At 37.7% G+C, this 16,594-nt stretch overlaps 1 protein-coding gene across 1 annotated transcript; it reads right to left on the bottom strand.

Annotated features, from left to right (window-relative positions):
- Window positions 1–7,298: 7,298 nt before the first annotated feature.
- Window positions 7,299–16,390, bottom strand: LOC127485624 (vomeronasal type-2 receptor 116-like). Its single transcript, XM_051828835.2, has 6 exons — window positions 16,142–16,390; window positions 14,396–14,681; window positions 13,226–14,032; window positions 12,311–12,538; window positions 11,841–11,964; window positions 7,299–8,233 (listed from the first exon to the last, which is right to left on the bottom strand). Exons 1-6 carry the CDS (start codon window positions 16,339–16,341, stop codon window positions 7,299–7,301), a joined length of 2,580 nt encoding a protein of 859 aa, XP_051684795.2. The 5' UTR covers window positions 16,342–16,390.
- Window positions 16,391–16,594: the final 204 nt, after the last annotated feature.

Genomic DNA, 16,594 nt, shown 5'->3' with positions numbered 1-16,594 from the left:
CAATCCATCGTCAGCCATGGGTGTGCTCACAGGGTCTGAGGGTTACCTTGATCCCCTGAAGGAATCCAGACTTGTGCAGAAGAGCAAGAACAGACTCCCTAACACCCACCATTGTTGGACTGCAAAGACAACCTGAATGTTGTTCTGCAGCACCAATGTTCATCTGATTTCAATGTAAGGGGATCCATAAGATCCCAGAAGAACCAAGAAAAAACATATCTGTACACAACATTCTCTGAATAATATGATAATTATTGTTTCTGAGGAATATGGTTGTGCATGGTTTATCTATTTTTCTTTATATTTAATTTTGGATTTAATTTCCCATGTCTACATCTTGTATAATAAAAAGATAAATGATGCTTCCACATTGAAAATAAATGCCCATGCATTTATACCTAAACTATGAGCACTCCTATTTTAAACAAAAAAAGGAAACAAGCCAAGTCAGAATAGAATAGATTCTTCATATAATGAATACACATATGTGTGACTCAATTATTTCTAATAAATCCAAGTATCAATGAGACACTATTTGCACATACCAACTCAGGCCACCTGTTAAGATAACCAGTGTGAAGGGAATAATAGTGTTATAACTGTCTAGAATGCATCATTTTAATTCTTGAGGATTTCGGACATATGCCTGAAATACTGCATCACATGAATTGCTTGGTTAAACCAATTATATGGTCCATTATAGTGGATTCTCAGAATCCATTGGCTTAAACCATAATGCAGGGGCCAGTGCCATGGCTCACTTGGATAATCTTCTGCCTGTGGTGCCGGCACACCATATATGTGCCAGGTTCTATTCTTGGTTGCTCCTTTTCCAGTCCAGCTCTCTGCTGTGGCCTGGCAAGGCAGTGGAAGGTGGCCTAAGTGCTTGGGCCCCTGCACACACATGGGAGACCAGGGAAAAGCACCTGGCTCCTGGCTTCAGATCGGTTCAATGCCGACTGTAGCAGCCATTTGGGGAGTGAACCAATGGAAGGAAGACCTTTCTCTCTCTCTCTCTCTCTCTCTCTCTCTCTCTCTCTTACTGTCTGTAATTCTACCTGTCAAATAATAAAAAATCATAATGCAAAGAACGATGCCCTAATATCTATCTTCTATCAAAGATCTATGTACTGCCTTCTTACTAACTGGATTATTAAAGTAGAAGTCAGTTTGAAAGTCAGAAACCTTCAGAAATTGGTATGATAATAAAATTATGCTAGACCTCAAAGATATATTTAGGTCTAAATTAAATATAAAGGTAGTTACATGGAAGAAAAATATCATATTTTACTACGAATGCAAACCTAAGAGAGGAGGAGGCAGAATAACCACAAATTTCAAATATCTATATATTTTTGCAGTTGTCTAAACACAAAATTATTACTTATGAACTGAAACATTTTCTTTCTTGGCCTATCTTTTATTTTCAATGGGGATTTTTAAAAATGCATTCTTATGGTCCCCAAATCAAGTGCCAGGTAGAAAAGTTGATCAGCACATGTAGAAGAACTCAAGTAAACACAAGGATGTTCATTTCAGTGCCTGGGCCGGGAGACAGTGTTTTTTCAAACTGATCAAATTGGAGAATGGAGGACAGGAGGTATAACAAATACCCTCTCTTTTCTTCTATGAGGAGATGCAGTGTCACACCAACATTCTAAGATTAGTCAAAAGAAATGTCTTGATGAGGCCACAAGCCTCTAGAGATTCACAAAAGAAGACAGTTCACTTAATCTAGAGTCATAGTATCGCAAGAAAAGCCACCAGAGCAAAAAACAAAAAAAAAGAAGAAAAATGCAAAGAATATCTCCACAATGCCAACAAGAAACAAGGAAAACATCATGACGCTCCCAGATGAACATGACACTCCAGTACATGATTATGAAGATGATGAAAGAGAAGATTGCAAAATATGCAATTGAAAATTTTATGATAAGAACATTTAGAAATTATCATAAGCAAATGCATGAACTACAGAAACCCAAGCAGGACATGACAGAAAATCTCTCTTATGAAAATGAAATATTAAGGAGGAATCAAAATGAAACGAGGAATTCAGTAGAATGTGAAATTGAAATACTGAAGAGAAATCAAAATGAAATGAAGAATTCAATAGAACAAACAAACACATTTGAGAGCCTTAAAAATAAAATCAGTGAGGCAGAATAGAGAATATCTGACTTAGAAGACAGAGCACAGGAAAGTATATAGTCAAACCAAAGGAAAGAAGAGGAAATAAGAAATCTAAAAAATATTGATACATGATACTATTAAAAACCCAACATTTGGGTCCAGGGAGTTCCTGAAGGTGTGGAGAGAGAAAGGATTAGAAGGCCTTTTTAATGTGATACTAGCAGAAAATTCCCCAGGTTTGCAGAAGGAAAGAGAAATCCAAGTACAGGAAGCACATAGACATCCCAATAAACAGACCAAAAGAGAGCTTCATCATAACACGTTGTTATCAAGCTCACCACAGTGAAACATAAAGAAAAGTTTCTAAAATGGGCAAGAGAGAAACATCAGATTACTCTTAGAAGATCTCGAATTAGACTAACAGCAGACTTCTCAGCAGACCCTACAGGCTAGGAGGGAATGCCATGATATAGCCCAAGTACTAAGAGAAAAAAATGCCACTACACAGTATTATATCCTGCAAAGCTCTCATTTGTTAATGAAGGTGAAATAAAGACCTTTCATAGCAAAAAAAAAAAAAAATTGAAAGAATTTGTCACCATTCATCCAGCCCTGCAAAAGATGCCTAAAGATTTGTTACACACAGAAACATAGATACATGGCCAGTGATACAAAAAAGGTAAAGGAAGAAAATCGATCAGTAAAAGATCACAGGAAGCTCAAAGAATTTATTAGAAATATCTTTGGAAAAAATGACAGGGCAAAGTCACTACTTATCAATAGTCACATTGAATGTAAATGGCCTCAACTCTCCAATTAAAAGACATAGACTGGCTGGATGGATTAAAAAACAAAACCCATCAATTTTCTGCTTGCAAAAAGCACATCTTTCCAACAAAGGAGCATACAGACTAAAAGTGAAAGGTTGGAAAAATTGTTTCTATGCCAACAGAAACCAAAAAAAGAGCTGGCATAGCCATCTTAATATCACACAAAATAAACTTTAACAAAAAATCTGTTAAGAGAGACAAAGAGGGGCAGTATATAATGCTTAAGTGTTCAATTCAACACTAATTGGAAGATGTAACTATTATAAAAGTACATGTACCTAATCACAGGACACTAGGTTATTTAACAGATATGTTTAGGAGCTTAAAAAGAAGACTTACACTCCAATACAGTAGTATAGGGGGACTTCAATACTCCATTCTCAGAAATAGACAGATCGATCAGATAGAAGATCAACAAGGAAACAGCAGATTTAATAAAAACTATAGACCAACTGAATCCAACATATATCTACATAACTTTTCATCCTATACTTAAAGAATACACATTCTTCTCAGCTGTACAAGGAACCTACTCTAGGATTGACCACATACTAGGCCATAAAGCAAGTCTCAGAAAATTAAAAAGAATCAAAATCAAACCATGTATCTTTTCAGACCACAAAGGAATGAAGCTGGAAATTAGCAACTCGGGAATCCCTAGATCACATGCAAACACATGGAGACTGAACAACATGCTCTGAAATGAACAGTGAGTCATAGAAGAAGCAAAACAGAAATCAACAACTTTATGGAAGTTAATGAGGATAACAACACAACATATAAAAATTACAGGATAAAGCAAAATGAGTGTTAAGAAGAAAGTTTATAGCAATAGGTGCCTACATCAAGAAATTGGAAAGGGACCAAATAATGAGAGCCAATGCATCTCAAGGATCTAGAAAAACTAGAGAAACCAGATGCAAAACTATTAGGAGAAGAGAAATAATTAAAATTAGAAAAGAAATCAACAGAATTGAATCAAAAAAATACAAAAGATCAGCAAAATGAATGGATGGATTTTTGAATAAAAACTCAATTGCCACACAATTGGACCAACTAACTAAAAAAAAGAAGAGAAAGGACCCAAATCAATAAAATCAGAGATGAAAAAGGAAATGTAACAACAGACACCACAGAAATAAAGAGTCATCAGAAATTATTAGAAAGAGTTGTATACCAGTAAACAGGGAAATCTATCAGAAATGGATAGATTCCTGGACACATACCACCTGCATAAATTGAACCATGAAGACATAGAAAATCTAAACAGACCCATAACTGAGACAGAAATTGAATGAGCAATAAAGTCCCTCCTAACAAAGAAAAGCCCAGGGCCAGATGGATTCACTGCTGAATTCTACCAGACATTTAAAGAACTAACACCAATTCTTCTCAAACTATTCAGAACAATCAAAAAAGAGGAATCCTCCCAAATCCTTCCTATGAAGCCAGCATCACCTTAATTCCTAAACTTGAAAAAGATGCAGCAGAGAAAGAGAATTACAGACCAATATCTCTGATGAACATAGACATAAAAATCCTCAATAAAATCTGGCCAATAGAATGCAACAACACATCAGAAAGATCATCCACCCAGACCAAGTAGGATTTATCTCTGGTATGCAGGGATGATGGTTCAATGTTTGCAGATAAATCAATGTGATACACCACAGTAGCAAACTGCAAAAACAACATATGATTATCTCAACAGATGCAGAGAAAGCATTCGATAAAATACAACACCCTTTCATGAAGAAAACTGTAAGCAAATTGGGTATAGAAGGAACATTCCTCAGTACAATCAAATCAATTTATGAAAACTCACGGCCAGCATCCTATTGAATGGGGAAAAGTTGGAAGCATTTCCACTGAGATCTGGTACCAGATAGGGATGCCCACTTTCACCACTGCATTTCAATATAGTTCTGGAAGTTTTAGCCAGAATAATTAGGCAAGAAAAAGAAAATTTTTAACTTTTATTTAATGAATATAAATTTCCAGAGTACAGCTTATGGATTACAATGGCTTCCCCCCCATAACTTCCCTCCCACCCGCAACCCTCCCCTTTGCCTCTCCCCCCCTTCCATTCACATCAAGATTCATTTTCAATTCTCTTTATATACAGAAGATCAGTTTAGCATATATGAAGTAAAGATTTCAACAGTTTGCACCCACATAGAAACACAAAGTGAAAAAGACTGTTTGAGTACTAGTTACAGCATTAAATCACAATCTACAGCACATTAAGGACAGAGATCCTGCATGAGGAGTAAGTGCACAGTGACTCCTGTTGTTGACTTAACAAATTGACATTCTTTTTTGTGGCATCAGTAATCACCCTAGGCTCTTGTCATGACTCACCAAGGCTATGGAAGCCTTTTGAGTTCACCAACTCTGATCATATTTAGACAAGGTCATAGTCAAAGTGGAAGTTCTCTCCTCCCTTCAGAGAAAGGTACCTTCAAGAAAAAGAAATTAAAGGGATACAAATTGGGAAGAAAGAAGTCAAACTATCCCTCTTTGCAGACGATACGATTCTTTACTTAGAGGATCCAAAGAACTCTACTAAGAGACTATTGGAACTCATAGAAGAGTTTGGAAAAGTAGCAGGATATAAAATCAATGCCCAAAAATCAACAGCCTTTGTATACACAGGCAATGACATGGCTGAGAAAGAACTGTTAATATCAATCCCATTCACAATAGCCACAAAAACAATCAAACACCTTGGAATAAACTTAACCAAGGATGTTAAAGAACTCTATGATGAGAATTCCAAAATCTGAAAGAAAGAAATAGAAGATGATACCAAAAAATGGAGAAATCTTTCATGCTCATGGATCGGAAAAATCAGTATCATCAACATGTCCATTCTCCCAACAGCAATTTATAGATTCAATGCCATACCAATCGAAATACCAAAGACATTCTTCACAGATCTGTAAAAAATGATGCTGAAATTCATATGGAGACACAGGATATCTCAAATAGCTAAAGCAATCTTGTACAACAAAACACAGCCATAGGCTTCACAATACCACATTTCAAGACATACTACAGGGCTGTTATATTCAAAACAGCATGGTACTGGTACAGAAACAGATGGGTAGACCAATGGAACAGAATAGAAACACCAGAAATCAATCTAAACATCATCAGCCAACCTGTATTTGATCAAGGATCTAAAACCAATGCCTGGAGCAAGGATAGTCTATTCAACAAATGGTGCTGGGAAAACTGGATTTCCACGTGCAGAAGCATGAAGCAAGACCCCTATCTTACACCTTACACGAAGATCCACTCAACATGTATTAAAGATCTAAATCTATGACCCAACACCATCAAATAATTGGAGAACATTGGAGAAACCCTGTAAGATATAGGCACAGGCAAAGAATTCTTGGAAAAGAGCCCAGAGTCACAGGCATTCAAAGCGAAAATTAACATTTGGGATTACATCAAATAGAAACTTCTTATGTCTGGCACTGGCAAAAGAAAATCAAAGCAAAATTTATAATAAACAAAATGAACAGATGGAAAAGTTTGCAGAATCACTTCTACATATAATGAAATCTTGGTGTGTATCACATCATTTGAAATTCATATGAAATGATATATAATTAAGGAGTTTCTGGACAATGAATTATACATATTATAATGACAACATGTCTAATGATTGCACTGAAATATTCCAACTATATTACTAAGCTGATTTTAGTATAGACTCCAATGAATGATTAAAAGTAGCAACCAAATGTGTAATTCATTTTATCAAAATAGGAAGATAACAAGGTCAATGAGTTGACAATGAAAATACAGGATTGAAAAGAAATGAGATGGGTTTGTGCTTATGAACATAAAACCCAGGCTAAGAAATTAGTACACAGTATTATTTTGAAGGAGGAGGATTAGGACCACCATGAGGGTGTAGTGGATATAACCACCACCTGTAAACCTAACATCCCATGTTGGTGCGAGTTCATGGCCTGTCTGCTCCACTTGCAACTCAGCTCCTTGTTAAGATCTAGAAAAGTCTCTGGAAGATGGCCTAAGCCTTTCCGTCCCTGGTACTCACATGGACACCTGAATTAACCTCCTTGCTTTGGCATGAACCAGCACTGGCCCACTACAGATATCTTCACATTCCATCACAAGATGGAAGGTTTATCCCACTCTCTCTTCATTTTCTGTGGATTGGTCCTTCAGAACAAAAATGTTTTAAGAAAAGTATAAATTGTTCATAAGGAGGTCACATGCTGCAAGTTATTTTATAACATCACAATGCAAAATCAGTTTTATAAATTTTAGTTTCTAACCATTGAAAAATGAGAGAGCCTAAGAGCTATTCCTGAGAACATCTGTTTCCTTGGAAATTATTCTATCCCTGAATCCTTTCAAAGCATTCTTCTCAGGTCTGAAGAGAATAATGTAGCACTTGGGAACAAAGATGCAGCCCAGGAGCCCTGCACTGGAGGCCAAGATGGAGAAGACCTCCACAGCCACCATGACCTTCCCCTTGGTGCTGTGGTAGACAGGCAAGAAGGTCACCCAGACACTGCAAAACACCAGCATGCTGAATGTCAGGAACTTGGCTTCATTGAAGGTGTCAGGCAGATTCCTGGCTAGGAAAGCCACAGTAAAGCTGGCCAGGGCCAAGGAACCCAGGTAGCCCAGGACACAGTAGAAGGCAGTGACCGAGCCCTTGTTGCACACCAGGATGATGTGGCCATGCTCAGAGTGTGCATCTGTGTCAATAAAGGGAGGAGAAGTCCCAAGCCAGAAGCCACAGAGAGCCAGTTGGATCAGGCAGCAGATGGGAATAATGGAGTTAGGTACCCCTGATATCAGCCAGTGTCTCATTCTTCTCCCTGGGCCAGTGACCCTGAAGGCCAGAAGCACAGTGATAGTTTTGGCCAGGACAGTGGAAATAGCCACAGTGAATACCACTCCAAATGTGGTCTGCTGGAGGACACAGGTGGCTGTACTGGGACGACCAATGAACAATAAGGAACAGAGGAAGCAAAAGATGAGGGCAATGAGCAGGATGTAGCTGAGACAACGATTGTTGGCCTTGACTATGGGAGTGTCTCGGTGCTTCACAAAGACCCCAAGGACAACAACGGTGAGGAGAGAGAAGCACAGAGCTGTGCAGACCAGGGTCATCCCCAGGGCATCTTCAAACGACAGAAAGGTCACTCTTTTGTGGAAGCACTGGTTTCGCTCTGTGTTGGCATACTGAAGATCTGGACACTTCACACACTGGTCCATATCTAGTGAGAAACATACAATAACATCATCCCAATTTCCTGATTCACAAGGACCCAACTTAGCCAGTTTAAGCAAGTAGTCCTTATTTGGTGTTGAAATAGCATATAAGATGACATCTACAAATTATTGGCCATTATTCATGCCCATCTTCCTCATGTTAGCCAGAGTTATTACTCCATCTCCCTAAGTACCTTACATACTCATGAGTACATGCTCTTTTTGTCCTAACAAAGTACTAAGGGCTACTCTCTGAACCTACTCATGGTACTTTAAAAACCTACCTTTTTGACCTGTTTCATTTTAACACCACAAATTCATTCTTCACGGTTTCTTCAGATTGGGAAGTGATGATCAAGATGCCAGGGGTTTCTATGTGTGGTAAAGACTACTCTGACCTTTATACATTGCACATGCTTGCTGCATCCTCACTTTGAACAAGAGCAAGCAGCAGTCCTTGTTTTCTTAATGAATGCATTCTTTCATAATTCAACTTTTTTTAACTAATGCTTTTTTCATAGATGGAACTTTGGGAATATAGGGGTTCCTTCCCCTAAAACCACCTTCCCATCCCAACTCTCATCCCACCTCCCTCCCCCTCTCCCATCTCCTTCTTTATTATGGTTCATTTTTAGTTTGATTTTAAATATAGAAGACCAACTCCATATTAAGCATAGATTTGAACAGTTTGCATCCATGAAGACAAACTACATATAGAATAGAGTTTGGGGAAAAATTGCAGTCAATTCTCAAAGCACAACTCATTATGGATGGAGTTCCTACATGGGGAATAAATGCACGGTGACTCTGTTATTCCTTTAACAATTAACACTCTTATGTATGACATCAGTGATCAGCCGAGGCTCTTGACATGGGCTGCCATCAATATTTGGACATTGCCATAAGCAGTTGGATGTTCTCTCCTCCCTTCTGAGAAGAGTATATTCTTCTTTGATGACCATTTCTTTCCATTGAGGTCTCACGGAGATCCTCCATGGAGGCTATTTTTTGCCAGAGTCTTGGCTTTTTATGCCTGCAGTAAGCCCTTGTTTTAATGGTGTTATTCCCTCTGGATTCTCATGGCCCTCTTAATGACCAAAGGATCCCAGTTTTATTTCTAAGGAGTGTTTATTTATTTATTTATTTATAATTTAATGAAAGGCAGAGTTTTGGAAGGAGGAGGAAAAGTAGGAGAGAGGGAGAGTGAGAGGGAGAGAGAGAAGGACAGGAGGACAGGGAAAAAGAGAAGGGGAAAGAGAAAGAGGGAAAAAGAGAAAGGAAGAAATCTTCCACCAGTGATTCACACCCCAAATGATGGTAATAGCTGGAACTAGGCTGTCTTAAGGCAATAAATGGGAGCTTCTTCTGGGTCTCCTACATTGTGTGGACTCAGAAACTTGGGCTGTCTTCTGCTGCTTTCCTAAGCATCAGCAGAGAGCTGCATTGGAAGTGAAGCAGCTGAGACTGGAACTGCAGCCCAACTGGGATGCTGGCATTCCAGCCAGAGGCTTCAACTCCTAGTCACAGTACTGGCCCACGTTCCCACTCTTAATTTCATGCACTGGGATATTTACTGTGTGAATTTGGGGTGCACAGAAAGTACCCTGTTATCTCACTAAACCACATCTCTCTAAGGTAGGATCTGGATAGTCTTTCTATGGGCAAGTACTGATTGAGAGATCACCATTAGAAAGCAGATGGTCAAGTTCTAGAGAAACGCAGAAGAGTTGTACACTTGATACCTTCTGGATAAGATGCCACCCTTGAGCAAATTTCCATCAAGGAACACACTGGGATGCTGCCTGTAATCAAAGTCAGTCTGGAGATCACCTTGAACCCTACTGGCATAGTTCCACTTTGCTGCCTTTTTATCCTTGAACATGAATTTTCTTTCTCTGTCAGTATCCCCTTCTATACATTGCTCCATCGATGTCAGATATTGCAACTTGAAGTTGTCTTCCAAAATTTAGGTGGTCTTATCTTTGGATAGTTCCTACTTTTGAGATATTACATGTGCTCATTTTCAGAGCTTTGTTTTCCAGAATTGGTAAGCAAAAATAACTTTTTTTTGTATTTAATCTAGTATTCCAGCACTACTTAACTCAGTTACTGATTTTTGATTGTATTACACCATCCCAAGATCAGTTGAAAATGATTCCACTTTTATATCTTCCTTTATAATAAGTTGCATGGCTTTCATTTCTATTATATGCACAAAGCAGACCATCCTGGGTAATTTCCTGCATAAGTTGCACTCTTTCTTCAACTTTGTATCCAATCTTCAGCCATAACTTCCATGATTTTAGCATTCTAAAGCACACTTTAGGATTGAAAACTGATCCTTCTTTTTGGCATTTTTGAGTTGTCTTGTTCTTCTTGTATAATTCTCAGATCACTTAGATTTGTTAAATGTTTTTGTTCAGTTATGCTATTCTTATTACTATTATTGTATGCAAGGCATTGGGCATGATGTAACCTATTTAAAAATACTGTTGGATTTATGTTCTTTAAAATTTCAAATGTGTGAATTTATTTCAACAACAGTGTCTTACAATTTCATTTTACTGAAATATCTGGCAGTATTTGACCAAACAAGTTAAGATGTTTCTGTAGAAGAAACAGAATTTTTCCATTTTTCCTATTCTGTACAGGAGTTGAGAAAGAGTTCCTTTCCTATGTGAAAGTGTTTATCACAATAAAAGTATTAAGCATTATTTTAATAATCTTCAAGATACTTGAATTTTTTAAAAATTTCTCAATGTATTTCATCATTTTTATATCTGGAAATTTCTGAATTTCTTCTCTATTCAAACTATCACCATTAAATGATTAAAAAGTTCTAGTATTACTATTTTTATATCTGTGCAGAGATCTCTTCAGCTCTCTTTGTGTAACACACACAGACATTGTAATCTTGTTTTTAGTACTGTTCCAACTTTCTGAGGTTCATAAATTTTGCTTGTTTTATGAGCACCACCTATAAGCTCTTCCAATTTTTATTTACCTCAGTTTCCTTATAATGTCCACATCCTATCTTCAAGGGTTTGTGTTGAATTTGATGTCATTAACCTACCTTGCTATGTATTCTTTTTACCATGCATGTCAGCATGTATTATTTTGAAATAAATTTTACTCATGAGTGTATGTGTGTATGCATAGGAATGTTCCTGAAGATATATATTTTCATAAGCAATGATTTTTCTCAAAGGCTAAGCTTAGCTCATTTATGATATCTGATGAGTGTTATCCTTAGCATGATATACTATATAATTTCTAATACAGCTTTTCGTCTTACACACAGTTTGACGAGAGTTGTGCTTTCTCACTGCAAGCATGCTATATTTGAATTTGGTGAAAGCATTTTATCTAAACACACACAAGGAATGCAGACATGAATTTACCTAAATGATTTTGCAAATACTACATGTGGTAAAGTATAGTGTGCAAAATTTTATCCTTTTAGGGATTATTACTGAATATAAGGTTTAACTTCCACCAGAAGATGAAAAGAATCTTCTCAGCAGTCATAATCCACATCCTTTTCTTTTCATGGAGAAGAGGAAATTCTAAGAAACAGGTGTTAATTTCTCCATGAAGCTGGCACTGACATACCTGTCTGATTGGAAATCTCATTCTCAGAACAAGGTGTGCAATCAAAACAACAGGTAGGCTTCCCCTCCAGAGGGGCTTTCCTGAATCCAGGGCTGCAACTCTCACTGCATACTGAACGTGGAGTCTGAGAAAAATCAAATGAATATTGGTCATATTGGGAATGTTACTTCTGTTCCAAGTAGAGGGTTTTCAAGTCCTGCACAACCTATTCACTGAAACTGTAAACACCTATTTCTGACACAATCATGACATGCAAGTTTATTTCCTAAATAAAAAGATTCAAAACATGTGGAGGAACAAGTGTGTGTACTGTCCATCCTCAGACACTAAAAACATAAGAAAGTATTTAGATTGGGAGGGGTGTGGTTTAATGTCTCTAAGTATGTTATAATAAGCCAAGTTGCACAAATCCCCATATTAATTGGAGGGTAACAATGTATAGTGTGAATCTTATGATCAGACCAACTTACCTCTGTAATTCCTGTGGCCCACTCTATCAAATTCTCAGAGAGAGACAACTGTTGGCTCTGTGGAACATACGGGGAAAACTGTCCTACTTTAACCTTATGTCCAACACCATATGGAAAATTCAGAAAGTTGAGAATGTCATATTCAGCTTCCAAATTCCTCATGTGATTCAAATTCACTAGGTCACCCGCAGGATTGGTAAGTTGGAGGTTCTTGAGAAATGGGTGCAACTGAAAAAATGCATCATATTCTCATGAAGACTGCCCAAGCAATAACACATCAAACCCAGGTTAGAGAAAGCCTTTTGTCTGTAATCACAAATAAACAAAGGGAACTTTTTATAGCCACCCAATGAATTAAAACTAAAAACCTGATGAGGACTACATCAAAATAAGTGTGATTTCACTCACGTTCATCCAAAAACAAGGGCAATCAAAAATATCTAACTGTGAAATTATGACAGTTTCAAAATGTGGTCCACGTTACCAACACTCACTTATTTTCTCAGTGTCCCTAGGACAACCATCTGTAATGCAGTTACCAGAATAAAATAGTATGCAATTTAATGAGATGTCTTATGTACATTGTGGATGAGCATACTCAGCAACATTTGACACTAAAAAGTAATAATTTCTTTACTGCTTAGATTGAAAATGGAATGACACAGTCTAGGTATTCACAAGTCATAATTAAATTGTCAGGATGGGAGAGTAATTTTTAAGACACAGCACTGATGCTTATCCAAGTTACCTTCCCACTTGAAAAGGGAACCCTGTTTCTAATCACAAATTACAAAAAAAGGCTCATTTATATCTTGTGATTGAAGGAAGGATCCCAAGTTATTGGTTTGAAAACCCGCAGAAGCTTTTAAGGGGATCATTCCAATAATACAAGTCATGCAAAGGAAACCAAATTACCTGCCAAGGAGAAAATTCCACCTTTTCCCCATTGCTCACTGGCTGCATTTCTAACTCTTGTAGAAGCATCTCATGTACACTGTGGGCCACAGCATACACAGCATTGTATATGTTGTAACTCCCATCACTCATGCTCATATCAAAATAATGAAAAGGCAAGGATTCCAAGGAGGCATTCAGTGGACAGTTTCTCAAGGTTTTGCAGGATGGCCCAGTAACTGAGCAATCAAAATATAGTGACCAGAATGTAGAGAGGTAAAAGTCTTCTGGGTATTTGGAAGGGTTAACTGTCTGAAGAAAGTTTTTGAAACCAGAGATCTCACCATGGTGGTGTGAAAAAATGAGAGTCCCATGGAATGAGTGGAACAGGATATGATGCTCATCGCTGGCAAAATCCCATTGTGAGGTGGTGACCCAGACTTTCCATGTCATTACACGTTCCCATGTTGGAAAGCTGACACCTATGAGTGAATCAGTGTCACAGAAAAGAATCACCACATTTGCTGATGATTTTAGGATCTGGATATGATACAGCCTCTGGAATGAATTATGTGACTCCTCAGTGACTGGGATGAATTCCACAAAGTCTACACAGATGCCATTCTTCTGCATCTCGACTTTCAAATCAGACATAAACTGAATACCTTTTGGGAGGTCTGAGATGGCCAAACCCACCCAGGTCCAGCTGAAATGAAGCATCAAGGAGACCATGCCACGGGCCAGAGAAGTGTCTTTGGGGGCCATCTGATAGACAGAAGGAAACTGAGCACTGTCACTCAGAAGAGGTTCAAAAGATCCAAGAGTCAGCTAAGGGAAAAGGCAAGAAATCTGTGTAAGGTTATTGCTATAGTGAATAATCTTATTTCTGAAGAAATTAAACAAATGATGGATGGATCAGAAGATTTTAGAATATTTCATTTTTCTCATCTCCCACTGTATATAAACTTCCTAGTTCATGAGTCATTAGACTCACACGTTCAGGAAACCATTTCTCATTATCACTCACCCACATCACTTTAGAACAAATGTGGCTACTTCACCAAATCTCTGCACACCTTCTCCTTAGAATATGCACTGTGTGAAATATATAAGGTCTCTGTCACTTAAACTTTTGGGTCTAAGTAAGGTGCCTAAGGTGATGTGCTTTTTCCCTCTCCCTTACACACTCACCTGTGGAATTTTGTAGAGTTCCAGGAGTGTCCCCATTTGGGCAGCAATGCTTGTTCCTGATATTACGGCTACAGACTTGCTCTGTTTCCTACACGTGTAATTGGGAACATACTTTTCCATTCCCGCAAGCCAGATGAAGGGATTCTCCATCACCATCATGTCACTGTGCATGACATTATAGAGATCAAATCCCAATGTCATGTTGGGTAAAAGATGGGTGTTCTTGTTGATCTCCTCAATAGCAAAAACCAAGGCCAGAACATATTGGTAGTTTTTGGATTGAAACCTGCATGAAAGGCACAAGGATCTTTAAGGGAAAAGCCTCCAATCCAGATTATCATCAATTCTACTGTAATTACTCTGACAGATGGATTGGTCATGGTCAAAAATTCAAGTGTTCTAATCTTTATATGTGCATTTGCTTAGGACAGAGTGTCAAGAGCATCATATTTGCAGGACAGTTGTCCTCACCAGAACCAAAGCTGCTAGTATCTTTATCCGGGTCACCCAGCCTAAAAGATTCTATAAAATAAGATCTGCTTTTACACCATAATGTCACATCACAAATACTTCTTGAAATAAGAGTCATGTGATCACAAGGCTGCAGGATGCAATGGGAAAAGAGAATAACTCAGCTGAAGGCTATGTGATCAGAAATTTGGATGACATCAAAGCATGGAGAATGGTAGATGGAATCTTGGAGTTTATCGAGAAAAATCTCTTCCCCATCAAATGTACCGATCAAGGACCATCCCAAGCCAGAAAAATGAAATCAGATTCAGAGCTTGAAAGAAGGGAAACAGTGAAAAGGGAGGAGCACTTTGGAGAAGCTGGAAACACTCCCTGGGTGGACTGGAGTCGCTTTATATATATATGTATTATATATAAATATATATAAATAAATAAATATATTTATTTATATAAAATATATTTTATTTATATAAAATATATTTATTTATATAAAATAAATATAAATAAATAATTATATATATTTATATATCAATATATATTATTGATATATAAATATTATTTATATATGAATATAAATGTTTTATATATGTATATTATGTATATATATATAAAACATTTATATTTAGCTCTAAAAATGTATCTTAAAGAGGGGTGGAAGCAGAATAATCCCCCTTCTGAAATGTATTTTTCCCAGAAAAGGAAAGAATCAGGGACACATCATGAGGGTTGTAGATTAAAAACATTAAATTTCTTATGTTCATCATTAAAATATAATTATTATATTTGTGCAAAGGTGTTGAGCCAAGATTGCTTTTAACTAGTGAAAACTTACTCTCTTGAATATCTTTTCTTCTTTACAATGTAGAAGACATGAAGTGTTCTCATGGCCCCAAATCTAGTACATAGTAGAAAAGATTGTGTGCACATGTGGAAGAGCTCATGTAACTCAGTTCATTCATTACAGTGCATGGGTTCCGTAAGAATCTAATACTGAGGCACAACAGGCACCTGAGTAGGTGAACATGGACAGGGAAGCACAGGAAGATCCCAACCTGACTCTCCTCCTTCCTACGATTAGAAAACCTTTCCCTGAACCATGCATGAACACAAGAAAGAAAATGTCACCTCATGCTCCAAATTAATTATCAGCACTTTTTAGGAGAGACAGAGAATGCAAAGAGTAGGAAACCACATATGTCTATTGGGTCTGCAGACCCAATAACAAGTAGCTATTATGTAAATCAAGGGAAAATGATTATGGCAAAGGGAACTTACCGGATGAATGTGAGATCGCTTTGGAAAATATTCATGATTCTGTTAACGAGGTGTATGTAAATGGGGAAAAAGGAAGCAATCTCAATGTCTCCATCCTTGTAAAAACTCCGTTCAATCTTGGAATAGCACTTGGGACCATCCTGACAAATCACAAGGAGATATAGCTGCAGAAAAAGCAACAGAAAAATCCAAGGAAACATTTTCAGAGTCTGGGAAAAACCCTAGGACACAACCACAGTGGAACGTGCAGGGTTATGCAGGTGCATACATATAGCGTGTGTGTGTGTGTGTGTGTGTGTGTGTGTGTGATTCCTTGAATCAAGCCACTTTAATACTGCTCCATCTGACTTTTTCCACCAGCTGTCCATTTGTCTATGGGGGAATCGTAAACCCTTTCTGCCCTCAGGCTTTGCAGCTCAGGTCTTCTGCCAGGTGCAAAATACAGGAAAGAAA

Source organism: Oryctolagus cuniculus, assembly GCF_964237555.1.
Source record: "Oryctolagus cuniculus chromosome 16 unlocalized genomic scaffold, mOryCun1.1 SUPER_16_unloc_1, whole genome shotgun sequence".
In the NCBI taxonomy this organism is placed as follows: Eukaryota; Metazoa; Chordata; class Mammalia; order Lagomorpha; family Leporidae; genus Oryctolagus; species Oryctolagus cuniculus.
Note: the sequence above shows the minus strand (reverse complement) of the source record. Positions and strands in the feature narration are given on the sequence as shown.

Coding starts and splice junctions, on each gene's coding strand:
- LOC127485624 (XM_051828835.2), bottom strand. CDS start 16,341: ATGTTTCCTTGGATTTTTCTGTTGCTTTTTCTGCAGCTATATCTCCTT. Junction 11,965..12,310: donor GGGCCACAGGAATTACAGAG/GTAAGTTGGTCT, acceptor GATTTTTCTCAG/ACTCCACGTTCAGTATGCAG. Junction 8,234..11,840: donor TGAGATTTCCAATCAGACAG/GTATGTCAGTGC, acceptor GTTTCTCACTAG/ATATGGACCAGTGTGTGAAG.